The following is a 27,592-nucleotide window of genomic DNA, read 5'->3' on the forward strand; positions in this document are numbered from 1 at the left end:
TGACACATTCTCCTGGAATCGTATCTTTCAGACAATGTCACAGACCCCACCATCACAATCCCTGGGTACATCCTGTCCCACCGACAGGACAGACTCAGAAGAGGCGATGTCTCAGTGGTATACAGCCAGGACGGAGTTTTCTGGGAATCCTCATCATCGACTCCGGATTCCATGACATCTCATGGCTTCAGGATGAAGCATTAGCAAGGAAATATCCTGCTAACTACCACTTAACGCCCCCCCCCCCCCCCCCCCCAGCTGACCCAGGATACCACGCGGAAGAAGCTCTGAAGGTGGCAAGGGCTCAGATTGTACTCTTGGTGAAATTTCACTTCCTGTCTAACTAAGTTCACCCCACTCCACCCACCACATTCTCCACTCTTGCAGGTCCCATAAAATCACCCCTCCCACCTCCCCCCGCCCACCGACAGTGAGAGAAAAGGACACAGAGACTGAGAGAGAAAAAGGCTGAGAGAGAGATTCGAACTGGAGACAGAGGTGTGAAAGAAAAACAGACAAGAGACCCATCCAGCAGCACAGAGTCTAAAATAATAATAAGATCAAGGATTGAATTTTCACAAATGAGATTGAATAAATGTTGTGTCCCGTTGCCAATGCAAATACTGCTATGTTTTTCTACGATGGTTTCTAACGGCACAGACTGTTTGCTCACAGCTCTGTGCTTCACTCAGTGTAGCAACCTCAAAGAATATAACTCAATCGTTTTCTTGTCAAACTGACTGTTTATCCAACACAATCAAACTCTGCAGATAAAAGTCTTTTCACCAGTCCACCCTCAGTCATGTCACTCTCTCTGTCACCTCATGATTCTTCCCAACAGCATTTTTATACATAGTTTTGGCAAAGTGCCAAAGTGCAGAACATTCTCTCCCTCCCTCACTCTCTAAAATGTTCACTAAATGCTTGCCTTGAACACAGAGTACAATGATCTCACAAACCGTATAAAGTTCCACAAATACTCTGGGATGAGGGAATTGTCCTATAAGGAGAGATTGAGGAGATTATGTTTTTTATTATATGGGTGGCACAGTGGTTAGCACTACGAGATTCGGCGGGGGCGGGAATCGTGCCGCGCCGGTTGGCGGGCCCCCTCCGGCGATTCTCCGGCCCGCTCCGGGCCGAAGTCCCGCTGCTGTAATGCCGGTCCCGCCGGTGTAAATTAAACCACCTCCCTTACCGGCGGGACCAGGCGGCGCGAGCGGGCTCCGGGGTCCTGGGGGGGCCGCAGGGCGATCTGGCCCCGGGGACTGCCCCCACGGTGGCCTGGCCCGCGATCGGGGCCCACCGATCCGCGGGCGGGCCTGTGCCGTGGGGGCACTCTTTTACTACGTGTCGGCCGTGTAGGTCTCCGCGATGGCCGACACGGAGGTGACTCCCCCCTGCGCATGCGCGGGGATGGCGTCAGCAGCCACTGACGCTCCCGCGCATGCGCGGACCTCCGCTGGCTGGCGGAATCCCTTCGGCCCTGGCTGGCGTGGCGCCAAAGGCCTTCCACGCCAGCCGGCGGGACAGCAACCACTCCGGCGCGGGCCTAGCCCCTAAAGGTGAGGGCTTGGCCCCTAAAGGTGCGGAGAAATCCGCACCTTTGGGGTGGCCCGACGCCGGAGTGGTTCACGCCACCCCACCCCGCCGGGTCGGGGAGAATCCCACCCCCCATGTCTGCGTGGGTTTCCTCTGGGTGCTCCTGTTTCCTCCCACAGTCTAAAGACGTGCAGGTTAGGTGGATTGGCCGTGATAAAATTGCAGCCTAGTGTCCAAAGATGTGCAGGTTAGGTGGGGATATGGGGGTAGGGCGGGGGAATGGGCCTTGGGAGGTCACTATTTCGGAAGGTCGGTGCAGATTCGTTGGGCCGAATGGCCTCCTTCTGCACTGTAAGGATTCTATGTTCCTTGGAGTTTAGAAGAATGAGAGAAGATCTGATTGAAATTCTCAAGGGCAGATGCTGAGAAAATGTTTCTCCTGTGGGGAATCTAGAACACCGGGTGATGGTCTCCAGAATAAGGTGGCAGCCATTTCGGACTGAGATGAGAGGAGATTTCTTCGCTCAGAGAGTTGTAAATCTTTGGAATTCTCTACCTCAGGCAGTTGTGGATCATCAGGGGTGCAGCCCATTTAAGGTCGAGGCTGTTAGATTGTTTTGGTACAAAAGGATTTAAGGAATGTGGGGACAGTGCAGGAAGCTGGAGTTGATGGAGAAGATCAGCTATGGTCTCACTGAATAGTGGAAAAACAGCAAAGGACCAAATGGCTGCTCTAACTCCTTATTCGTATGTCCTAACGGACTGTAGGAGCTACTGAAGCAGCTCATTCAGCCTTGTCCAAACCCCCAATCCCACCTACCCTCTTCCCCCAGTCCATCCATTCAGCCCGACAACTCAGCTTGCCAACTCTGATTGGGTAGATTCCTGGAGGTTTTGTCATGTGACCTCCTCTCTCCGACTGCCCTGCCCCCTATGCTCCTGCCATTGGTTGACGAAAACCCTGAGGTTTAAAATTTTCCCCCAACAATTGCAGAAGCAAAGGGACTCTTCTTAAATTGGTTGTTAGCATAGTTATTAGCGCACTCAGGATTGCTCAGCAAGTGCTGCTCAGTTGTGGAACCCCGTCTAACAGTTGGACCTGATGTTTTGAGTTTTGCAAGTACGAGCTGGCTGAGCGAGGTTGATCTTAGTGCAAACTAAAGAAATATATTCAAAGCTTGGAACTTTTTGAATAACGCAGGTGCTTGGGGAGCCAATACGCTTTCTTCATGGTAACGTTTCAGCCAATCAGAGTTAAACCACCAACCAATCAGTACCCTTTTCTCTTGCAGTATATTTATTTTTTCCTAAAATTTAAAGTATTCAATTGGTCTTCCAATTAAGGGCCGATTTAGTGTGGCCAATCCACCTAACCTGCACACCTTTGGGTTCTGGGGGTGAGGCCCACACAGACAAGGGGAGAAAGGGGAGAATGTACAAAATCCATACGAACAGTGACCTGGGGTCGGGATCGAACCCGGTCCCTCAGCGGCGTGAGGCAGCAGTGCTAACCACTGCACCACCATGCTGCCCAGTTAAATTATTACATTGAAACATAGAAGATAGGAGCAGGAGAAGGCAGGTGAGCCTGCCAGTCATTATGACCCTGGCAAATCATCGAACTCAGTAACCTGTTCCCGCTTTCCCCCCATATCATTAGATCCCTTTAGCCCCATGAGCGATATCTAACTGCTTCTTGAAAACATCAGGGACGCGATTCAATGGACTCAAGTTAAAATCCAGATCTTGTCCAACAAGGGCGATATCCAGATCCAGCCGGGCGGAGTGAGGCAGGTGACTCGCGTTCGGCCTGGCACGGAACCCGATTTGAGGCTCGTGCACGATTTACCCGTTGCACCCCGATCTGCGGCAGGCGCAACGCAGACGTTGAACCGCGCCCTAGGTGCCTTGGCCTCAACTACTTCCTGTGGTAACGAGTTCCACAGGCCGACCACTCTCTGGGTGAAGGAATTTCCCCTCATCTCTGTCCTAAATGGTCTACCCCGTATCCTCAGACTGTGACCCCTGGTTCTGGACACCCCCACCATCAGGAACATCCTTCCTGCATCAACCCTGTCCAATCCTGTTAGAATTTCATAGGTTTCTATGAAATCCTCCCTCATACTTCTGAACTCCTGCGAATACAATCCTGACTCACTCTTTCGTCATACATCAGTTCTGCCATTCCAGGAATCAGTCTGGTAAACCTTCGCTGCGCTCCCTGCACAGCAAGAACATCCTTCTTCAGATAAGGGCACCAAAACTGCACACAGTATTCCAGGTGTGGCCTCACCGAGGCCCTGTATAATTGCAGCAAGACATCCCTGCTCCTGTACTCGAATCCTCTCGCAATGAAGGCCAGCATAGATGTGAGTGAGGGAGGTGAGAGTGAGGGAGGAAGGAGTGAGGTGTGAGGGAGGAGGGAGTGAGGGAGGAGGGAGGTGTTCTATGTTCTAAATCTACTTCCCCTTATTTAAAAAAATGGGCAGCACGGTAGCACAAGTGGATAGCACTGTGGCTTCACAGCGCCAGGGTCCCGGTTCGATTCCCCGCTGGGTCACTGTCTGTGCAGAGTCTGCACGTTCTCCCAGTGTCTGCGTGGGTTTCCTCCAGGTGCTCCGGTTTCCTCCCACAAGTCCCGAAAGACGTGCTTGTTAGGTGGATTGGCCATGATAAATGCCCTTAGTGACCAAAAAGGTTGGATGGGGTTATGGGGATAGGGTGGAAGTGAGGGCTTGAGTGGGTCGGTGCAGACTCAATGGGCTGAATGGCCTCCTTCTGCACTGTATGTTCTATGTATACCATTTGCCTTCTATCCCGCCACGCTTACCTTCAGTGACTGGTGTACGAGGACACCCAGGTCTCGTTGCACATTCCCCTCTCCTGATTTATGGCCATTCAGATAATAATCTGCCTTCCTGTATTTGCTACCAAAGTGGATAATTTAACATATATCCACATTATACTGCATTTTCCATGCTTTGTCCATTCACTCAACTTATCAAAATCAGACTGTAGCATCTCAATATCCTCCTCGCAGCTCACCCTCCCACCCAGCTTTGTGTCATCTGCAAATTTGGAGATATTAGATTTAGTTCCCTCATCTAAATCATTAATATATATTGTGAATAGCTGGGGATGCACCGATTCCTGCGGTCCCCCACTAGTCACTGCCTGCCATTCCGAAATGGATTTGTTTATTCCTAATCTTTGTTTCCTGTCTGCCAACCAGTTTCATATCCATTTCAATACACTACCCCTAATCCCATGCACTTTAATTTTACTCACTAATCTCTTATGTGGAACTCTGTCAAAAGTTTTCTGAAAGTCCAAATAAACCACATCCACTGTCTCCCCCTCATCAACTCTACTAGTTACATCCTCGAAGAATTCCAGTAGATTTGTCAAGCATGATTTCTGTTTCGTAAATCTATGCTGACTCTGTCTGACCCTGCCACTGTTTTCCAAGTGCTCTGCTATAAAATCTTTTATAATGTACTCAAGCATTTTCCCCACTATCAATGTCAAGCTGACTGGTCTATAATTCCCTGTTTTCTCTCAACCTCCCATTTTAAATAATGGGATTACATTAGCTGCCCTCCAATCTGTAGGAATAGTTCTTCAATGTATGGAATCCAGGAAGATGGCCACCAATGCATCCATTATTTCTAGGGCCACTTCTTTAAGTACTCTGGGATGTAGATTATCGGGCCCTGGGGATTTATCGACCTTCAATCGTATCAATTCCCCCAACACCATTTCCCTACTAATACCCCCTCCCTCTCACTAAACCTTTCTGATATGTTATTTGTGTCCTCTTTTGTGAAGACAGAGCCAAAGCGTGCATTTAGTTGCTGAGCCATTTCTTTGTCCTGCATTCCCAACCATCCCTTATACACTCCAGGAATTTCTCCTCTAAGGTATTGTTGCTGATTTGATTTGCCCAATCTCTAGGCAGATTAAAATCACCCAGAATTACAGATGTTCCTTTGTCACGTGCGTCTCTAATTCTCTGTTTAATATTTGAAATTTGCTATTCTTGTGTTTGTGCTGATGAGTGTAAGATGGAAAACTTCAGCAACATGTTTCTCTTTTTCAGGAAAATTGCAGTTCAGCATTGCCAAGAGATTGTTTTTACAGATTGTGTCTGTAAAGTTCTGGTTATCTCGATGATGGGAACCTCCTGTAGAATTATAGCTTGACTCTTTTCAAAGCTCACTTTATATCTGCCCTTTAATCAGGGTGCTGGTGGCTAGATTAGAGTCTGTGTCAGGTGAAGGTGGAAGTGACGTACTCCCTATGCCTGAAGAGCCAACACGTAACTGCACAGGAAGGAGTGCGACAGTGGTTTATAATTCCGCCTTCTTTTCCGCAGGCTTTTCCTGAAAGGATACAGCGGAACAGCAGGACGCCAAAGCAGTTTAGCTGTTCACGGAACGAGTTTCAGCACAAGAGATGCAGACAACGACAACTGTCACTGCAAGTGCGCATTGATGTTAACTGGAGGTATGATGGAGGGGAGGGGGGCAGAGGGCAGGGGGCAGTCCCTGCTCTGCACCCACTTTTGCCAATGGCAACACTCCCCAATTCAGTTGCATGTTTAAGATCAGAGTTGAGAGATTTTAAGGAGTCGTTCAATCTCGTCTACACACTCAACTATCCCTTGGGGGAGGGAAACGTCACAACAGAGAACTCCCTGGATAACATGATAATAATCATTATTAGTGTCACAAGTAGGCTTACATTAACACTGCAATTAAGTTACTGTGAAAATCTCCTAGTCGCCACATTCCGGCGCCTGTTCGGGTACACAGAGGGAGAATTCAGAATGCCCAATTCACCTAACAGCACGTCTTTTGGGACTTGTGGAAGGAAACTGGAGCACCCGGAGGAAACCCACACAGACACGGGGAGAACGTGCAGACTCCGCACAGACAGTGACCCAAGCCGGGAATCGAACCCGGTTCCGTGGCGCTGTGCTACCGTACCTCAAATCGTTCGGAAATCTTGCCTCGGAATTGAAGAGATCCAGAACGAAGGCACGTCAAGATTGGGTTGAGTAGGGCGACACGGTGGTGCAGTGGTTAGCACAGCTGCCCATGGCGCTGAGGACCCGGGTTCGAATCCCAGTCCTGGATCACTGTCTGTGTGGAGTTTGCACATTCTCCCCGTGACTGCGTGGGTTTCACCCCCACAACCCAAAGATGTGCAGGGTAGGTGGACTGGCCACGCTAAATTGCCCCTTAATTGGAAATAATAATTGGGTGCTCTAAATTTATAAAAAAAAGATTGGGCCATGATCTGATTAAACGCTGAAGGACTGAAAGGGCTCTTCCTGTTATTATGAATACCCAAGGACAGATCACCCCAAACCCGGTGAGGTTCCAACATCACAAGAAAATTCTCGACCTTTGTGTGATTCACATTCTGAACGGAACAACCACTACATCAAAATGCGCCACCATGTAGACCTTTTTATTCCACTTCCCCAGGTCCCTGCATCCTAGGATTTTTACAATTCTTTCACATGCTGTGGGGAACGCTGGAAAGCATTTATTGACCATCCCCAAATGCCTCTGAGAAGGTGGTGCTGAGCTGCCTTCCTGAGCTGTTGCAGTCCATGTGGTGTAGGTACACCCACAGTGCTGTTAGGGAGGGGGTTTGCAGATTTTGACCCAGCCACAGTGAAGGAACAGCGATATATCTCCAAGTCATGACGGTGAATGACTTGGAAGGAATTTGCAGGTGGTGGCGTTCCCATGTATCTGCTGCCCTCGTCCTAGAGGTTGTTGGTTTAGAAGGTGCTGTTGAAGGAGGTAGTGTGAGGAAACAGCATTTCAGTAAAAGATTAGCCATGATCTATTTGAATGGCAGAGCAGGCTCCAGGAGTCAAATGGTGTACTCCTGTTCCTAGTTCCTGGGCTGAATTCTCCGATTCTGCGGCTATGTCCGCAGGATAAAATAAATAAATAAATAATCTTTATTGTCACAAGTAGGCTTACATTAACACTGCAATGAAGTTACTGTGAAAAGCCCCTAGTCGCCACATTCCGGCGCCTATTCAGGTACACAGAGGGAGAATTCAGAATTCTCAGCTGGTACAGGAGTTGAACCCTCGCTGCTGGCCTTGTTCTGCAACACAAACCAGCTGTCTAGCCCACTGAGTTAAACCAGCCCCCCCCCCCTACCCTCCCCGGCTTTACCTGCGGATACAGCCACAGAATGCTCGGGTCCGTAGCCGCGCATGCGCACGGCGGTGGCCGCGTCATACCACATGTCACCTGGTCTGCCAAAAACCGCACCCTGTAACCCCCCTCAGCAACCCCCGGACCACCCCCTATCTGTCCCCCCCAACCTCCGCCTAAGCCCCCGCCTGCCAGCGGAATGGCTCCCCCCCCCCCCCCATCGACTGTGGCGGTGCTGGTCACAGTCTGCAGCTGCCACGCGATGTCACCGAACGTTGTGAGGACACGCCAACCCCGCTGTCGGGGATTCGGCCCATCGGAGGCAGAGCATCGGGGGATGGCCTCAGGTGATGTCCTCCATTTTTGAGGGGCCCTCTCAGGTGAGGATGTAAAATATTCCATGGCACGGTTTCAAAGCAGAACAGGAGAGTAGCCCCTGGTATCCTGATCAATATCAATCCCTCAGCCAACATGGTCATGACCACATTGCCGTTGGTGGGATCTTGCTGTGTAAAGTTGGATGCCGATTTCCCTACATTGCAACAGGGGGGTTAACGTGACCTGTTGGTTGTTAGGCACTTTGGGGTGTCCTGAGATTGTGGAAGGTGCTCAATTCCCGTACCAGCCTCCCCGAACAGGCGCCGGAATGTGGCGACTAGGGGCTTTTCACAGTAACTTCATTGAAGCCTACTTGTGACAATAAGCGATTTTCATTTTCATTTTTCATTCATAAATGTAGCATAGCGTGATGGACCGAATGGCTTTGCTGTAAATCCTCTGTAAACTCTTCTTATTTTGCATTCCTACATGTCGTGCATTGAATCCTTGCTGTTAACTCACAGCCTCACGATCTAATCCATCCAGCTTCTCGCACACACACACACAGTAAATGGATCACTGGGAGGCTGAAAACGGCACCAGCTAACTTTATTTGAAATCTGGGAAAGGTTTCATGCAAAATAGACGAACGAGGAGCAAAGGTTGCGAGTAAAGGGAATAAAGTGGCAGATTTCACCGCGGGAGAGCTAATATTTCACCGTCGTTGCAGTGTTTAATGAGTGTGGACAGCAACGTTAGTCAGTTTGACAGTTTTCACCAGCCAGACTCACAGGCTAAACATTCGGAAGATTCGCCCCTGTGAAGTACTCATCGCAGCTGCGCCCAAATCTTTATCACTTCGAGTCCGTCTGTTACTTTGCTGGATGTCTTTCCCTGGCCGGTGCAGAGGGTGTGTTGGCCCTCGTGTCCCACACCGGGGTCCGATTCCAAGCTGCCTATTACTTTAAACCGGGACGTTGGCGTCTCCGGCCAGGTTCACATCTATTACCCATCCCACTCACAACTTCACGATAGCCCAAACCTTGCAACTGAAGTCATCTTCGTCACCGTTGCAATGTAGAGATCAAGGCAGCCAATTAGCACACAGCAAGATCGCACAAACAACAGTGAGACACATGACCAGATAGTCTGCTTTAGTGATGTTGGTTGAGGGACGAACATTGGCCAGACTGGGGAAATCTCTCCTGCTCTTCTTTGGAATAGTGCCGCGGGATCTTTCGCATCCTGCGGTGGGGATGGTTGGAGCCTCGGGTTAATGTATCATCAGTAGCATTAGCACCTCTGCTAATCCAGCACCCCCTCCCTGCTGCCACTGACTGTGCCAGTTTAGATTCTGCACTCAAACGAGCTGTGTTCCTGAACCGCGGCAATTCATGTGGTGAAAGTGCCCCACGCTCCCAATTCAGGGTGTTCCAGAATTTTGACCCAAAGGCAATGACAAGTAACGGCGATAGATTTCCAAGTCAGGATGGTATGACTTGGAATATGCAGATACCTGCTGCCCTTGCCCATCCGATTGTGGGAGGCCACAGGTTTGGCCTTGTTGTGTTGTGACTAATAGTTTTCACCCATTTAGCGGTAGGACAAAGACACTTCACTCAGGTTCTAGGATGTGGGTAACCTTGGCAACAGAATTACCCTGGAAAGTGTCTGGGTGACAACGGCACTCTGCAGTGGTATTTATAAACAAAGGACACGTGAAAGGGAATGGGCGCGCCGTTAGATCGACTGAGATTCTATCATATGTGGGCCAGACGGGGCAGCACGGTGATTAACACTGCTGCCGCACGGCACCAAAGACCCAGGTTCAATCCCGGCCCCGGGTCACTGTCCACAGAGGGCGAGATTAACCGAACCCCCGCTGGGTCGGAGAATCGCCGGGGGCTGGCATGAATCCTGCCCCCGCCGGTTGCCGAATTCTCCGGCACCGGTATTCGGCGGGGGCGGGAATCGCGCCGCGCCGGTTGGGGGGTCCCCCCCCACGATTCTCCGGCCCGGATGGGCCAAAGTCCCGCCACTAAAATGCCTGTCCCGCCGGCGTAGATTAAACCACCTACCTTACCGGCGGGACAAGGCGGCGCGGGCGGGCTCCGGGATCCTGGGGGGGGGGGGCGCGGGGCGATCTGGCCCCGGGGGGTGCCCCCACGGTGGCCTGGCCCGCGGGCGGGCCTGTGCCGTGGGGGCACTCTTTCCCTTCCGCCTTCGCCATGGTCTCCACCATGGCGGAGGCGGAAGAGACCCCCTCCACTGTGCATGCGCGGGAATGCCGTCAGCGGCCGCTAACGCTCCCGCGCATGCGCCGCCCGGGGATGTCATTTCCGCGCCAGCTGGCGGGGCAACAAAGGCCTTTTCCGCCAGCTGGCGGGGCGGAAATTCGTCCGGCGCGGGCCTAGCCCCTTAAGATTGGGGCTCTGCCCCCCAAGATGCGGAGCATTCCGCACCTTTGGGGCGGCGCGATGCCCGACTGATTTGCGCCGTTTTGGGCGCCAGTCGGCGGACATCGCGCCGATACCGGAGAATTTCGCCCAGAGTTTGCACATTCTCCCTGTGTCTGCGTGGGTCTCACCCCCACAACCCAAAGATGTGCATGTAGGTGGATTGGCCACGCTAAATTGCCCCTTATTTGGGGAAAAAATGATGTGGGCCAGACTGAGTCAGGGAAAGGGGTTTGCATCCTTTAAGGGCATTAATGAAGCAGTGGTTTGTACAAGTTTCAGCAGCTTCCATGATTATTTTCCTGATGTCACAGGTGCTCCCTGCTCCACAGGTGCTCCTGGTCCAGCAACACCTTGACTTTTTAAATTCTTTCACAGGATGTGGGCATTGCTGGCTGGGTCGGCATTTGTGGTCCATCCTTAATTGCCCTTGAACTGAGTGACGTGCTTGGCCATTTCAGAGGGCAGTTATGGGTCAACCCCATTGCTATGGGTCTGGAGTCACATGGAGGCCAGACATAAGAACATAAGAACTAGGAGCAGGAGTAGGCCATCTGGCCCCTCGAGCCTGCTCCGCCATTCAATGAGATCATGGCTGATCTTTTGTGGACTCAGCTCCACTTTCCGGCCCGAACACCATAACCCTTAATCCCTTTATTCTTCAAAAAACTATCTATCTTTATCTTAAAAACATTTAATGAAGGAGCCTCTACTGCTTCACTGGGCAAGGAATTCCATAGATTCACAACCCTTTGGGTGAAGAAGTTCCTCCCAAACTCAGTCCTAAATCTACTTCCCCTTATTTTGAGGCTATGCCCCCTAGTTCTGCTTTCACCCGCCAGTGGAAACAACCTGCCCGTATCTATCCTATCTATTCCCTTCATAATCTTATATGTTTCTATAAGATCCCCCCTCATCCTTCTAAATTCCAACGAGTACAGTCCCAGTCTACTCAACCTCTCCTCATAATCCAGACCGGGACTAATGTTCCCTAAAGGACATTAGTGAACCAGTTGGATCTTTACAACAATCAGCGATAGTTTCATTGTGGCATCATTACTAAAATTGGCTTTCAATTCCAGATTTATTTTCCTTTAGTCAATGAGTTGAATTGAAATTCTACCAGCTGCCAAGGTGGGATTTGAACCCATATCCCCAGAGCTTTAACCTGGGGTTTCTGGTTTTTTAATCCAGTGACATTAATACTGATGTCACCGTCTTTCCCAACATATTAATATCGTTAACATTCATGGATGGTTGAATATATCCAAGATAACCTTTTGGTCTCTGAGGGAATAAAGTGACTCGGGGGTCGGGCAAGAAAGTTGAGTTGACATCCAAGATCAGTATTGAATGGCGGCGCAGGTTCAATGGGCCATTTGGCCCATTCCTCCTATTTCTTGTCTTCTTGTGTATTTCCATCCTTGCGTTCAAATCCATCTGTGATCTGCAACATTTCTGCACTCCTTCAATTCTCTTATACAGCGCAGATTTTGTTGTTCCACTATTGAACCCCTAGTGCCTTCAGCTGCTGCGTCCCAAGCTCTGGAATTCTCTCCCTGGACTTCCCTACCTCTCTCTCTCTCTTCCTTTAAGACGCTCTGTGAGCCTATTTGACACCTTGGTCACCTGTCCTATCTCCTTATGAGCAAGGGACCACCCTGGACCACCATGCATGACCATACCTTGGAAGTATAAATAGTCAAAGCCTATCAATAAAGCAGTCACGTCTCAAGATCTGATCGATAAGCCACCAGCACAGCAACAGAATGAACCCGTAGAATGACAATAACCACCCTTGGGGCGTGTCTTGGGCAATTTAAATATGATTAAGCTACATAAATGCAAATTCTTCCTAAAATGTGCAGAAATTGACTCAAAATGCTTGGCTTTTGTTAATAAAGGTTTTGTTTCGTGCGGGATTGCTCCAGTAGCCATTGCTCCTTTCCCACTGTCTCTCCTTGCAGGATGGTGGTTCGATGCCTGTGGGCTGTCTAACTTGAACGGAATGTACTACACGGCCAACAACAACATCCGAAAACTCAATGGCATCAAGTGGCATTACTTCAGGGGCCCCAGTTACTCTCTGCGGGCCACCAGCATGATGATCAGGCCCTTGGACTTCTGACGGCGACCAGTGGGAGCGGGCGATGCGCGCCGCGGAGCGCTCAGCTCAGCTGGGATACAAGCCCTTGCTTTTCTGGTGGGACAAACTGACACAGGCGAGGCCAAAGTTGAGCAAATGAACAACTTGGCGTTGTCGTATTGCGGAGGAGGCTGAGAAGGGAATCTTTGCTGGAAGGAATTTACATGGGTTGGCCAAAGATTATGAGGGCCAGAAGATTTTGTTAATGAACTCCAGAGGACCCCCTGCTGAGAACTAATTGAACTCAGAAGCTTCCGAACGACTTCTGCAAAGATTTTTAATGACTAGTTCTAAATACTAATGGGCATGTTTCTTTTTAAATACCTTTAAGCCTTGTAAATGTGTATAAGATATTAGGATCACATACATCCCTTTTTAATTTAAAATGTCAACTATAATTTGGATGAGAAGGTTGAAATGCTGGAAGTAATAGTGGTTCCTTATGGCTCAGATGTCTGGCCGAGTTATCTGTACAAAAATCCTTTGAGACGGTCACAATTAATAAATCTGTCCCTTTTGTGTGCAATCAGTTCTATCCAATGCCTTCCCACCATCGCTCTCTCCCCTTCATTGTCTAGAACACAACTGGTTAAATCCCGTGTTTTCAGACGGAACACTGTGCTTTACAGAAGTGTGGGTTACAACACAAAAACCCTGATTCTAGGAACAGGAGAGGCTATTTATCTCCTCCAGCCTGATTCATCATCCGTTAGATCATTTTTTTAAAGAAAATATTTCATTGGAGCATTTGTAATTTTCACAATTTAACATGTTGACATAAACAACCGCTTGGGTCGATGCACAAAATACCCCCTAAAATAACAACACACAATAAACCACGTACCCCACTTCCCCCGCCCTATCCCCAATTTCCCATATACTAAATTCCCTGTCCTTATTTAACATTACCATGCCTCCTATTTTCCTCCCCCCCCCCCTCCACTCCCCCCCCCCACCCCCCCACTTTTTCCCTTTCCCCCCTTACTGCTGACGTTCAGTTTTTGTTAAAGAAATCGATGAACGGCCGCCAACTCCGGGCGAATCCCTGTACTGATCCTCCTAGAGCGAACTTGATTTTCTCCAGACTGAGAAACTCTGCCATATCGCTGACCCACACTCCTGATTTCGGGGGCTCCGAGTCCGTCCATCTCAGCAAGATCCGTCTCCGGGCCACCAGGGAGGAGAAGGCCAGAATATCGGCCTCCCTCCCCCCCCCCCCCCTTTGCCCCAGTCTCACTATTCCCCTCCAGGTATTTGCTGCTCTCAGAGCCGTTGCTAAGGGTTCTATAGCCATGGCAAACAGTAATGGGGAGAGCGGGCCTGTCCCCCGACAAAGACTAAAGTATTCTGACTGAACTCAGTTCTTACATTTGCCACCGGGGCCTGGTACAGTAGCCGGACCCACTCCACAAATCCCTGCCCAAACCCAAACCTGCCTAAAATATCCCATAGATACTTCCACTCCACTCGGTCGAAAGCCTTCTCCGTGTCCATGACAACTACCACCTCAGCCTCGCGCCCCTCCACTGGCATCATAACTACATTAAGAAGCCGTCTAATGTTGGATGTCAGGTTCCTGCCCTTTACAAATCCCTCCTGATCCTCCCCAATTATCTCCGGGACACAATCCTCGATTTGAGTGCCCAGGATGTTTGCCAATAATTTGGCATCTACATTCAAGAGGGAGATTGGCCTGTATGATCCACAGCTCTCCGGATCCTTGTCCCGCTTCAGGATAAGAGAAATTGATGCCTGAGATAACGTTGGGGGGAGTACTCCCAGCTCCTTGGACTCGTTGAAAGCCTTAACCAGGAGTGGCCCCAGTAACCCAGAGAACTTCTTATAAAATTCCACTGGGAACCCATCAGGTCCCAGGGCTTTACCCGATTACATTGCCCCCAGTCCCTCTATCATCTCCCCAAGCCCAATCGGGCCCCCCAGGGCCTCCACCAGCTCCTCATTTACCTTCGGGAACTCTAGCCTCCCCAGGAATTGATTCATGCCCTCCTCCCCAACCGGGTATTCCGACTCGTGTAGCTGACTATAAAAGTCCCGGAACACTTCATTCACCGTCCCCGGGTCCGTCACCGTCTTCCCCCTCATATCCTTTATTTTCCCTATTTCTCTCGCTGCCTCCTGTTTCCTCAGCTGATGTGCCAGCATCCTGCTAGCCTTCTCCCCATGCTCATATATTGCCCCTTTTACGCTCCTCAGCTGACCCTCCACCTTTCCTGTGGAAAGGAGCCCAAACTCCATTTGAAGTCTCTGACGCTCCTTCAGGAGCTCCTCATTTGGAGACTCCGGTTACCTCCTGTCCACCTGTAAGATTTCTCCTACCAACCTGTCCAGCTCCGACCGCTCAGTTTTATCCCTGTGGGCTCGAATCGAAATACATTCCCCTCTGATGACCGCTTTCAGTGCCTCCCAGACCACCCCAGCTGCAGTCTCTCCTGTGTCATAGATCTTCATGTACCCCCGAATGGCCTCTCACTCGCTCACAGATCTTCTCATCCGCTAACAGCCCTGTATATGGTCTCCACTGTGGGCACTGGGACATTCCCATGTCTGCCCGCAGGTCTATCCAGTGTGGTGCATGATCTGAGACCACAGTTGCTGAGCACTCAGTGTCCTCAACCCCTGCTAACAGTGTTTTATCGAGCACAAAGAAATCTATCCTGGAGTACGCCTTATGTACATGGGAGTAGAATGAATATTCCCTGCTCCTTAGTCTCTCGAATCTCCATGGATCCACCCCTCCCATGCGCCCCATGAACCCCCGCAGTTCCTTGGCCATTGCTGATAGCTTCCCCGACCCAGCACTCGACCGGTCCAGCCTCGGGTCCAAGACCGTATTAAAGTCACCCCCCATGATCAGCCTGTGCGAGTCAAGGTCTGGGATCTTCCCCAGCACCTTCCTGATAAACACAACATCATCCCAGTTTGGGGCATATATATTCACCAGCACCATTGCCATTCCCTCTAGCTTCCCGCTAACCATAATAAATCTGCCTCCCGGTCTACCTCTATCCTCCCCATCTCGAAAGTCACCCTCTTATTAATCAGGATGGCCACCCCCCTTGTTTTAAAGTCCAGTCCTAAGTGAAACACGTGCCCGACTCATCCCTTCTTTAATCTAATTTGGTCTCCCAGCTTCAAGTGTGTCTCCTGTAACAAAGCCACGTCCGCTTTTAACTGTCTCAGGTGTGCGAACACACGAGCTCTCTTAACCGGCCCGTCCAGTCCACGTACATTCCATCTAACCAGTCTGGTCGGAGGGGCTTTTGCCCCCCTCCCCTGTCGGTCAACCATGACCTTTCCCAGGCCAGCTCCTAGCCCGTGTTCCACACCTCACTTGATCCGCCCCGCGGCGGCGACCGCCATCTGATCTCCATCTCCAGTCTCCTAACTGTCCCTTACCCGTCAGCAGTACGCCCCTCCCACCCCCCACCCCCACTTCATCTTTCCTCAGCTCTCCCCCCACTTTGCTCCCGTGAACCAGCTATCCAGCTAGCTCAGCATTTCCCACCCTCTGGCGTCAAAAAACCTGCCGACTGCTAGATTCTATCACACTGAGCAATAACACAAGCACTCAACTCAGTCACAACAATCCCAAAAAACAAACAACCCATCCCCCAACGTGCAGGGAACAAGGCAAACCCCTCCCCCTTTAACCAATTCTTATCAGTCCTATCACCTTCAAACAGAATCAAACACAAACAGAAGCTTCAAGCAGCTTAAGCAAAATTATGCATGCAAGAATCAACCATCTTTCGTGCAAAAACTAAAACACCCCATCACATCTTAAAAGTTATTCCCGCTGTGATCCAGTACATAAAGCAATAAATCAAAATCAAATTACGCAAGAAGAGAGGAAAGAAAAAAAAACACCAAAACCCTTTTCTTCCCGAACATCGCAACTTAACTCACAGAATTAAAAGACCGAAATTTTAAATAAGACAAAGCAAAACACAGAACCGTTTTTCTCACCTCCCCGCCACCCTGTCCCTTCCCCCTAACTCAGACCCCCACAGTTTGAGATTAAAAGTCCTTACACCAGATTACCAGGTTCTACCCCTCCCCCTTTGACCGATTCTTATCAGTCACCTCACCTTCAAAGAGAATCAAACACAATCGAAGAAGCTTCATGCAGCTTAAGCAAAATTATGCATGCAAGAATCGACCATCTTTCTTACAGAAAATAACACACCCGTCACAACTTTAAAATTCTTTCCTCTGTGATCCAGTACATAAAGCAATAAATCAAAATCAAATTACACAAGATGAGAGAAAAGAAAAGAGAGAAAATCAAAAAAAATTTTTTTTTAAAATAAAACACCCAAACCCTTTTCTTCCCGAACATCACAACTTAACTCACAGAATTAAAAGACTGAAATTTTAAACAAGACAAAGCAAAACACAGAACCATTTTTCTCTCCTCCCCGCCACTCCATTCCTTACCTCAAACTCAGCCCACCACAGTTAGAATTTAAGAGTCCGTAAGCCAGATTATTGTCTTTCATGAAAGTAACCACCTCTTCCGGAGAATTAAAGTACAGCTCCCGGTTCTCGTAGGTCACCCAAAGACGCGCCGGGTATAACAGTCCGAATTTAATGTCTTTCTCAAACAGGGCCACCTTAACTTTGTTGAAACTTGCTCTCCTCTTTGCCAGTTCTGGTCCCCAGTCTTGGTACACCCGGATCTCTGATTCTACCCACATGTACCGTTTCATCTGCCTGGCCCCACTTCATGATACGCTCCTTGTCGAGTAATCGATGTAGCCTCACCACCAAGGCCCACGGGGGTTCACGACCCTGGGGCTTACGCACGAGCACCCTGTGAGCCCTGTCCACCTCCAGCAGCTTGTCAATCACATCGGCCCCCGACCATCTCCTGCAACATCTTCCCCACATACGCTCCCGCATCTGATCCCTCCTTTCCCTCTGGCAGCCCGATGATTCGGATATTTTGCCTGCGAGACCGGTTCTCCAAGTCTTCCACTTTATCTAGCGGTCGTTTCTGGCTGTCCTGTAGTATGCTAATTTCCAAAGCCATTGCAGTGGACTCCTCCTCTCGTTCAGTCGCCAGCTCCTGCAACTTTAGAATCCCCTGTCCCTGGGTCATCATTTTCTCCTCCACCCGGTCAACCGCCTCCTTAATCGAGGCTATCATCTGGGTTACACCTTCTGTACACTCCTTGCGATGCCGGGCGAACTTCTCATCCAGGTACTGGACCCATTGCTCCATCGACCAGTGAGCTGGCGTGGTCACGCTTTGTCGCGTTTCCATTGAGCTCGATGACCTCGGATTCTTGCTTTCACTCATCTTTTGGTTTCTCCTTTTTCGACTCTTATTTGGACACAATTCTATAAATTGAGGGTCACCTCCTTTTCCTCTCCCTTCGATCAACTTAGGTTGAGAGATTTTCTGAAAAATCCGGCATAAACACCATTAAAAAAAACACTAAAGGCGAGAGCTGCTGAATGTGCGACCGTTTACTCCATGGCCGCCACCGGAAGTCTCCACCCGTTGGATCATTGCTGACCTGTATCTTAACTCCATTAACTTGCCTCTTCTGCGTATCCCTTACCTACCGAAAATCTAACAATCTAAGTTTTGAAATTTCCAATTGATCTCCAGTTTCAAAGCTTTTGGGAAGAGAAAGATCAAAGTTTCCACTACCTTTTCTGTGAAGAAGTGCTTTCTGACGTCACCACCAGATTGGCTTTGATTTTAAGGTTATGTCCCCTTGTTCCAGACTCTTTCCCCATCCAGTGGAAATAATTTCATTCCAATTTACCCTAACAAATCCTTTAATAATAGTAAACATCTGAATTGTATCACCCCTTAATCTCCCGAACCACAGGGAATACAAACATCCCAACACACATCACAAAGTGGAAACTCCGCCATCAGGCTCATTCCCTCTAACAGGGCGTCGTCTCCCAAGGTTCTGTATCCGTCACTGATAGTATCAGAATACACAGCGTCACTACACAGCAAACAATTACTGTTTTGTGAACTGTTGTAATCTCTCATTCTAATTCTCCACCCCCACCCACCCCTACCCTCACAGCCACCCGCTCAGTGCAGTTTGCGATCCTCTGCTTCTCTCAATGTGTGAAAAACTGGGCATGTTCACTGCTGTTTAAAATGGAGTGAGAGTGTGAGTAAGTGAATGAATAATGTGTGAGTGAATGAGGTGTGAGTATGTGTGCGAGAGTGAATGTGTGTGAGACTGGGTAAGTGTGCGTGAGCATGTGAGTGTGTAAAATGTATATGTTGAACATTAAGAGGTCTCTCTCTCTCTGCACCAACTTTCCCCTTTTGTGATCACTCTGAACAATCACTGGTCACTCTGAATTAAACCTGCTTGTATTTTCTGTTTAATACAGTTTGGAATTCGGGCAGCACAGTGGCGCAGTGGTTAGCACTGCTGCCTCATGGCGCCGAGGTCCCAGGTTCGATCCCGGCTCTGGGTCACCGTCCGTGTGGAGTTTGCACATTCTCCCCGTGTTTGCGTGGGTTTCGCCCCCACAACCCAAAGATGTGCAGACTAGGTGGATTGGCCACGCTAAATTGCCCCTTAAGTGGAAAAAATTAATTGGGTTTTCTAAATTTAAAAAAAAAATACAGTTTGGAAAGAACGTTGAAGGAAATGGCCTAAAGTTTATGATACAATGATCACTGCTCCTAAACGTTCTCCATTGACATTTAATCCACCTGTCCTACCTCATTCCCAAGGAACACGTCGGGCAATGTCTCATTGAACTGGAGACATGCTGCTGTAGAAAACGTTCCCGAACTCACTCTAAGAACCCTTTATAAGTATTCGTTACACCACCACTATCCCAGTCTGTATCTGGATAATCAAAGTTGATATCTGGGTAATTAAAGTCCTCATCTCCATTGACCAAGCTGCCAGGAAAGACATTGCAAGGCTAGACCCACCCCCAGAGAAGGCATGGTCTTAAAATCAAAGCCAATCAAAGGTGAAGGGTAGGCCGTGCCTCATAAACCTTATTGAGTTCTTTGAGAAGGTGGATGAGGGTAAAGCAGTTGATGTGGTGTATATGGTTTTCAGTAAAGCGTTTGATAAGGTTCCCCACGGTAGGCTACTGCAGAAAATACGGAAGCATGGGATTCAGGGAGATTTAGCAGTTTGGATCAGAAATTGGCTAGCTGGAAGAAGACAAAGGGTGGTGGTTGATGGGAAGTGTTCAGACTGGAGTTCAGTTACTAGTGGTGTACTGCAAGGATCTGTTTTGGGGCCACTGCTGTTTGTCATTTTTATAAATGACCTGGAGGAGGGCGTAGAAGGATGTGTGAGTAAATTTGCAGATGACACTAAAGTCGGTGGAGTTGTGGACAGTGCGGAAGGATGTTACAGGTTACAAAGGGACATAGATAAGCTGCAGCGCTTGGCTGAGAGGTGGCAAATGGAGTTTAATGCAGAAAAGTGTGAGGTGATTCATTTTGGAAGGAATAACAGGAAGACAGAGTACTGGGCTAATGGTAAGATTCTTGGCAGTGTGGATGAGCAGAGAGATCTCGGTGTCCATGTACATAGATCCCTGAAAGTTGCCACTCAGGTCGAGAGGGTTGTTAAGAAGGCGTACGGTGTGTTAGCTTTTATTGGTAGAGGGATTGAGTTTTGGAGCCATGAGGTCATGTTGCAGCTGTACAAAACTCTGGTGCGGCCGCATTTAGAGTATTGTGTGCAATTCTGGTCACCGCATTATAGGAAGGATGTGGAAGCACTGGAAAGGTGCAGAGGCAATTTACCAGAATGTTGCCTGGTATGGAAGGAAGATCTTATGAGGAAAGGCTGAGGAACTTGAGGCTGTTTTCGTTAGAGAGAAGAAGGTTAAGAGGTGACTTAATTGAGGCATACAAGATGATCAGAGGATTGGATAGGGTGGACAGTGAAAGCCTTTTTCCTCGGATGGTGATGTCTAGCACGAGGGGACATAGCTGTAAATTGAGGGGAGATAGATATAAGACAGACGTCAGAGGTAGGTTCTTTACTCAGAGAGTAGTAAGGGTGTGGAATGCCCTGCCTGCAACAGTAGTGGACTCGCCAACACTAAGGGTATTCAAATGGTCATTGGATAGACATATGGACGATAAGGGAATAGTGTAAATGGGCTTGAGAGTGGTTTCACAGGTCGGCGCAACATTGAGGGCTGAAGGGCCTGAACTGCGCTGTAATGTTCTATGTTCTATGTACCCCACGCATTGCTACCCAAAGGCACCAATCCAGAATTTAATAAAATAATCTCTTTATGTTCAGAGATAGTGGGCTGGATTCTCTGCCGGCGGGATGCTCCGTTTTGCCGGTAGCTCGGAGGTTTCCTGACTGTGTGGGGCTGCCCCGCAATGGGAAACCCCATTGACCAGCCAGCGAAATGGAGCATCCCGCCAACACGATGAACCAGAAATCTGGCGCATTGGGACGGAGAATCCAGCCCATTGCCCTCTCTCCTGAACCTGACCATGTGTCAACCCTGATTCAGTAGTTTTCAACAATGAGGGGTAATCGTATTAAAACACAAGATTCTGAGGGGTCTCGACAGGGTAAATGCTGAGAGGGTGTTTCCCCCAGAGGAATCTAGAACTGGGGGCAGAGTTTCAAAATAAGGAGCTTGCCATTTAAGATGAAGGTGAAGAGAAATTTCCCGACTTCCCTATCCTGATGTTCTGGCGTCTCGACAAGTTTTCCTGGTTCTCCACCTTCCTTTTCGGGTTCCCCGGAGTCGCCACCAACCTCTTTATTACGGCCTCCAGGACGATGATTCGGTCACTTTGGTCCATCGAAGCTTTCTCCAGTTCCTGTATCGTGTTCCCCTCGGCCTCCTAGCTCTTTCCCATTTTGTCGAGGGACACCTACATGGTGGCCAGCGCCTCCATCGCTGCCAACTTGACCGCCGCTTTGATTTCTGACGGTCTGTCCTCCTTCATCTCTTTCAGTTCCCTGGTAAGGAACGTCTTCAATCCACCCTCTGGCCGTGGGGGGGGGGCTTGGTTTTCGGGTCGCTAGTCTCCCTCTCTCGGGACTGGCTGGGGACCCCTCACCTCGGGGGTCCGCTGACCCACTCTCTCACCGTTCCTTTGCCGCCGTATCTGGTGTCTCTGCGGCCCCTGGAGTTGCTGCTTCCTGGCATCTCTGCCGTTCTTTGTATTGTTGAGGGTGATGGGGTTGTTTTAGTTCAGGCTTTGTGGGCTAGTTTGGGCTAAAAGTGCCAACTCTCTTGTCTTTCGGAGGAGATTGATTTAATCTCAGCTGACAACCCTGTTAACGTGATGGATTGGGCAAGGTTGCCAATCTGAGAGATGCAGGGAGGGAATCTGAGAGCCTCGGGCCTAGGCAGCTGATGACACAGCTGTCAATGGCAGAGTGATGGAAATTTGCAATATAAGTGCAAGTTGTTGTTTAAATCCTGCTCGGTTAACCTTCCATTGGGTTGGGAGTTACATGGAGGTCGGGAAATTCTACCCAGTGAGAGAGCGGAATTCAAGGGGGAATTGAACCTTCTGGACAGTCTGATGAAAAGCAGCCTCGATCTAGGTCGGGGAGCAGAGGATTCATTCACTCGAGACTTCAGGCGAAGGCTGGCTTGGAGGACAAGTGAAGCAGGAACAATGGGAGCAGAATAACAATGAATAAACCCTGGAGACACAAACATTCGAACATCAGAGTCTGGAGCACAAAGCAAACAGAATCAGCTGAAGGAGAAACTCTTCAAAAGATAATCCCACAAGAATATTCAATTCTGCTTTTCTTTCAATAAAGGAAAAAAGTTGGGTGTAAATATATTTGTTGCTTTCAAACAGCAACGGGCAAAGCTTAGCACCCATGACAATATTGTTTTTGGAAAAGTCAATCAAATTAACTTTCATTATCTCGGTGTCCATGTACATAGATCCCTGAAAGTTGCCACCCAGGTTGATAGGGTTGTGAAGAAGGCCTATGGAGTGTTGGCCTTTATTGGTAGAGGGATTGAGTTCCGGAGTCAGGAGGTCATGTTGCAGCTGTACAGAACTCTGGTACGGCCGCATTTGGAGTATTGCGTACAGTTCTGGTCACCGCATTATAGGAAGGACGTGGAGGCTTTGGAGCGGGTGCAGAGGAGATTTACCAGGATGTTGCCTGGTATGGAGGGAAAATCTTATGAGGAAAGGCTGATGGACTTGAGGTTGTTTTCGTTGGAGAGAAGAAGGTTAAGAGGAGACTTAATAGAGGCATACAAAATGATCAGGGGGTTGGATAGGGTGGACAGTGAGAGCCTTCTCCCGCGGATGGAAATGGCTAGCACGAGGGGACATAGCCTTAAACTGAGGGGTAATAGATATAGGACAGAGGTCAGAGGTAGGTTCTTTACGCAAAGAGTGGTGAGGCCGTGGAATGCCCTACCTGCAACAGTAGTGAACTCGCCAACATTGAGGGCATTTAAAAGTTTATTGGATAAGCATATGGATGATAATGGCATAGTGTAGGTTAGAGGGCTTTTGTTTTTTGACTTCCCATGTCGGTGCAACATCGTGGGCCGAAGGGCCTGGACTGCGCTGTATCGTTCTGTGTTCTATGTTCTATGTTCTAAATATAAATCTTTCTGTCTCTGAAACAGCAATGCATATATTCCGAGAGTAATATCTACAGGAAACAGGAGGTTGCTGGGGGCTGGTTTAGCACAGGGCTAAAGAGCTGACTTTGAAAGCAGACGAAGGCAGGCCAGTAGCACGGTTCAATTCCCGTACCAGCCTCCCTGAACAGGTGCTGGAATGTGGCAACTAGGGGCTTTTCAGAGTAACTTCATTTGAAGCCTACTTGTGACAATAAGCGATTTACATTTCATTTTCATTCAGATACCAGGGAGGCCACAAAGTTATTAACAATGAGCACCTATTAAATACTCCAACGATAAATCTCATAGACCTCACTCGGCAGCAATCACTTTAACCTGTTTTCTTGCAGTGAATTGATTTATCTAAATTTAAGGGAGTAAATTTCATTTTCTGCACCTGGTGATAACCTAGGAGTAACCTAGTGGTAACGTGACATTAACATGGCGCTAACCTGGCACTAACCTAGCAGTAACCTGGCAGTAACCTGGCATTAACATGGCGCTAACCTAGCAGTAACCTCAAGCAACAGATCACTTGCCCACTGTAGAACCAGTCCGTTCCAGATTTTGTTAAACTCAATGATGTGCAAGAGCTTGTTGTGTGCTTATTGCTCACATGGTGAAGCCAAAACATGTTTTTCCCACAGAAATGTGCAGAACAGAATGATTAACACTTACCTCATTAAAATGATAAAGATATACTGTGACATTATACTTTTCTTACTCGACCAGGCAATAATCCTTCCAGGGTCCAGTTAACCCAACCCTGCTGTATTTCCACAATCCTTCTGTGAACTGCAAGAATTATTAAAAGGAACAAAGTGTTACTGTACAAAGAAAGTAAGGTACAAGAAGGGAGAGCAAATCAAAAACTTGCAAGGGTTGTCAAAGCAGTCAAGGTTTCTACAAATATACAAGAAAGAATGTAGAGGCGGAAGAACGTCAGACTCTGACTTGTAGAATTTATTTGGATTGGGAAAACACTGTCCTAGATATTGAGAGGTGCTGGAGACTTGAGAGCAGTGCAGATGGATCTCCTGATTGTCTGGTGTGAAGTTTCTGAACTTTCCTGCAGTGAAGCAGCTAGCAGATTTCTAAATTTAGGGCCCAGCAGAAGAGGCAAAAGAGAGGTCTCCGGCCTTACATCGGGGTTTGAGCCTACAAGGCCTTCAGCGAGGCCAGGAGGAGGCACTGGCCAATGGCCGTCGAGGGGAGCAGCGGGATGACTCTCGACCGCCAACCAAGTTTGAGACGGGCAGCGGGTAACCAACCAAAGAAAGAACAGGGGCTGGTGCCAGACAGGCCAGGTAAAGCCATTAGCAGCAGCCAGGCAGCCAGCCAAGATCACACACGGCCGTCGAGGCTTGAGGCCCAGCCACCCCAGAAAGATGCGAGCAGTCGGGAGGTGCGACGGCCAGGCAGGCAGTTTTCGGGGAGTCGCGGAGGTGACTCGACCAGAGGCCAGGGCTGAGATTGAGGAGGGTTGAGCAAACCGGTCAGCGAGAGTGAGAACGAAGGCCAGGTCAGATAGCATTGGGCGGGGTGAGGTGGCAGCGTCAGGGAGGCATTGACATCATTGGGTGCGGAGTTTGATGTCATTTGGAGCAGGGCTGGATGGCGTTTGGGGTGGGTCGCACGTCATCAGAGGGTGAGGCTGGACGTGACAAAAGTGTCAGTCCATCTCTGAGAGAATGGAAAGGGAGAGGCGAAACAGAAACAGCTGAGACTATAATCACAGAATTAGAAAATCTCACAGCACAGGAGGCCATTCGGCCCGTTGTACCTGTTTGGATTCTGGTTCTTTGAAAGTGCTGTGCAATTAGCCTCGCTCCCAGCCTCTTTTCCCATCAACCTGAAAATTACTTATTTTTAAAGAATTTGTCGAACTCCCTTTCAAAAGTAACTGGGCAGCACGGTAGCACAGTGGATAGCACTGTGGCTTCACAGCACCAGGGTCCCAGGTTCGATTCCCCACTGGGTCTGTGCGGAGTCTGCACATCCTCCCCGTGTCTGCGTGGGTTTCCTCCGGGTGCTCCGGTTTCCTCCCACAGTCCAAAGACGTGCAGGTTAGGTGGATTGGCCACGTTAAATTGTCCCTTAGTGTCCGAGAGGTTAGTGGGTTACGGGGATAGGGTGGAAGTGAGGGCCTAAGTGGGTCGGTGCAGACTCGATGGGCTGAATGGCCTCCTTCTGCACTGTATGTTCTAACTGTTGGCTCAGCTGCCACTGTCCTTTCAGGCAGCACATTCACAATCACAACAACTCACCTCTAGTCACTGACCTTCCTGTAATGGATAATAACGGATTGCCAGACTTGTTAAACGTATAAGCAACAACCCTTTTCGCAGTGCAGAATGAGAATTAAAGATCTGAGGTAGAAGGGAATGTGAAAAGAAGTCATGGGGAGGAATTGATTTGAGTTAATACCAGGAGAGAACTAGCAATGGGAAACAATAACAGACACAGACGCCTCTAGGATCTGAGTGTCTGCACCCAGGGTATCAAAACCAACATGCGGGAGATCACAGGTGCATCCGGCAGAATCTTCCAAAGCTCTCCAGATTCAGGAATTGTGCCTTTGGATTTGGGAATTCCAAATGCCTCTTCATTATTTAAAACCGGTGGGAGAATGAAGCGACCAACAAGAGACCAACAAGAGTTTAAAACATAGAAAATAGGAGCAAGCGAAGGCCACCTGGCCCTTCGAGCCTGCTCCTCCATTCAGTATGATCATGGCCGATTCTCCAGCTCAATGTCATATTCCCGCTTTCTCCTCATACCCCTTGGTGCTATTAAAATCTAAAAAAATATCTATTTCTTGATTACATTCAGTGTCTCGGCCTCCACAGACTTCTGTGGTAGAGAATCCCCCAGTTTCACTACCCTTTGGGTGAAGAAATGTTTCCTCATCTCAGTCCCAAATGGTGTACCCCGTATCCTGAGACTGTGTCCCCTGGATTCCCCAACCAGGGAAAACATCCTGCCTGCCATTGAGCCTGACCACCCCTGTTAGAATTGGATACGTTTCAATCAGAGCTCCTCTCATCCTTCTAAACCCGAGTCAATACAGGTCCAGTCAATCCAATCTCTCGTCTTCGGACAGTCCAGCCAACTATGGTACCAGTGAATCTTCGCTGCAGTCCCTCTATGGCAAGTATATCCTTTCCTCGGTAGGGAGACTCATACTGCACGCAATGCTCCAGGTGCAGTCTCACCAAGGCTCTGTATGACTGCAGTAAGACATCCTAACTTCTGAACTCTTGCAATTAAATCAGATCTAAAAACATAGGAAACAAGGGCCGGAGAAGAGCCATACTGGTCAAAGAACAAGAACAACAAAGAACAAAGAAAAGTACAGCACAGGAACAGGCCCTTCGGCCCTCCAAGCCCGTGCCGACCATGCTGCCCGACTAAACTACAATCTTCTACACTTCCTGGGTCCGTATCCCTCTATTCCCATCCTATTCATGTATTTGTCAAGATGCCCCTTAAATGTCACTGTCGTAACATTCTATCATTAGGGACAGTGGCCGGGATTTCCTGACCCTGGCGGGAGTGGAAGCCATTCAATAGTCCCTTAGCTTCAGTGGGAGCAGAAGATCCCGTAGGGGAGAAGGCCAGATAATTACGGCCAATGTTACTGAGCCCTTGGACAAACATGAAGTGATCCAAGAGGTTGAGGTGATCCAAGAGGTTGAGTACGCATTTGAGAGGGGTCAATTATTTCTGACTAATCTAGTTGTACTTTTGAGGAAGTCACTAACTGTGTGAATAAGAGGTTTGATGTCGATGTTCACCTTAGATGGTATCTCATAATGTTCCACATAAGAAATTATTTAAAAATAGGGGTCTTCCCACACTGGAGGTAACCCTGTAAGAGGGGCTGATAATTAGTTGGAATGTAGGAGACAGAGGGTATATACTCTAACTGGAAGAATGAGACCTTTCATAGTAACTTCATTGCAGAGTTAATGTAAGCCTCAATGTGACACTAATAAATATTATTATTACTCCCTTGAGATCTATCGGTACAGGGGCTTCAGCTTGTCATCATTTACATGTTTATCATGGATACAGGAAAAACAAATTGAAATATTTTCTTAATCGTGAAAGACAAGGGTATAGTGGAGGCACAAAGGGATTATCAACAAACTCGAGCACTCAGGTACAGAAAGTAAGCAAAAAGACAAAGCAAAGGTTGGCCTTTAATAATAACCTTTTCTTGTCACAAGTATGAAGTTACTGTGAAAAGCTCCTAGCCGCCACATTCCGGCGCCTGTTCGGGTAAGCTGGTATGGGAATTGAACCCGCGCTGCTAGCCT

At 48.8% G+C, this 27,592-nt stretch overlaps 1 protein-coding gene across 1 annotated transcript in view; it reads left to right on the top strand.

Moving 5' to 3' along the window:
- angpt4 (angiopoietin 4) overlaps nt 1-13,173 on the top strand; it is a 162,782-nt gene extending 149,609 nt beyond the window's left edge. Inside the window, exons 8-9 of the mRNA XM_072515312.1 lie at nt 5,918-6,048; nt 12,469-13,173. Of these exons, the coding sequence (XP_072371413.1) occupies nt 5,918-6,048; nt 12,469-12,629 (292 nt within the window). The 3' untranslated portion in view covers nt 12,630-13,173. The remainder of the gene's footprint in view (nt 1-5,917; nt 6,049-12,468) is intronic.
- The last annotated feature ends 14,419 nt before the right edge of the window (nt 13,174-27,592 follow it).

This window comes from Scyliorhinus torazame, chromosome 8 (genome assembly GCF_047496885.1).
Source record: "Scyliorhinus torazame isolate Kashiwa2021f chromosome 8, sScyTor2.1, whole genome shotgun sequence".
Taxonomy (NCBI): domain Eukaryota; kingdom Metazoa; phylum Chordata; class Chondrichthyes; order Carcharhiniformes; family Scyliorhinidae; genus Scyliorhinus; species Scyliorhinus torazame.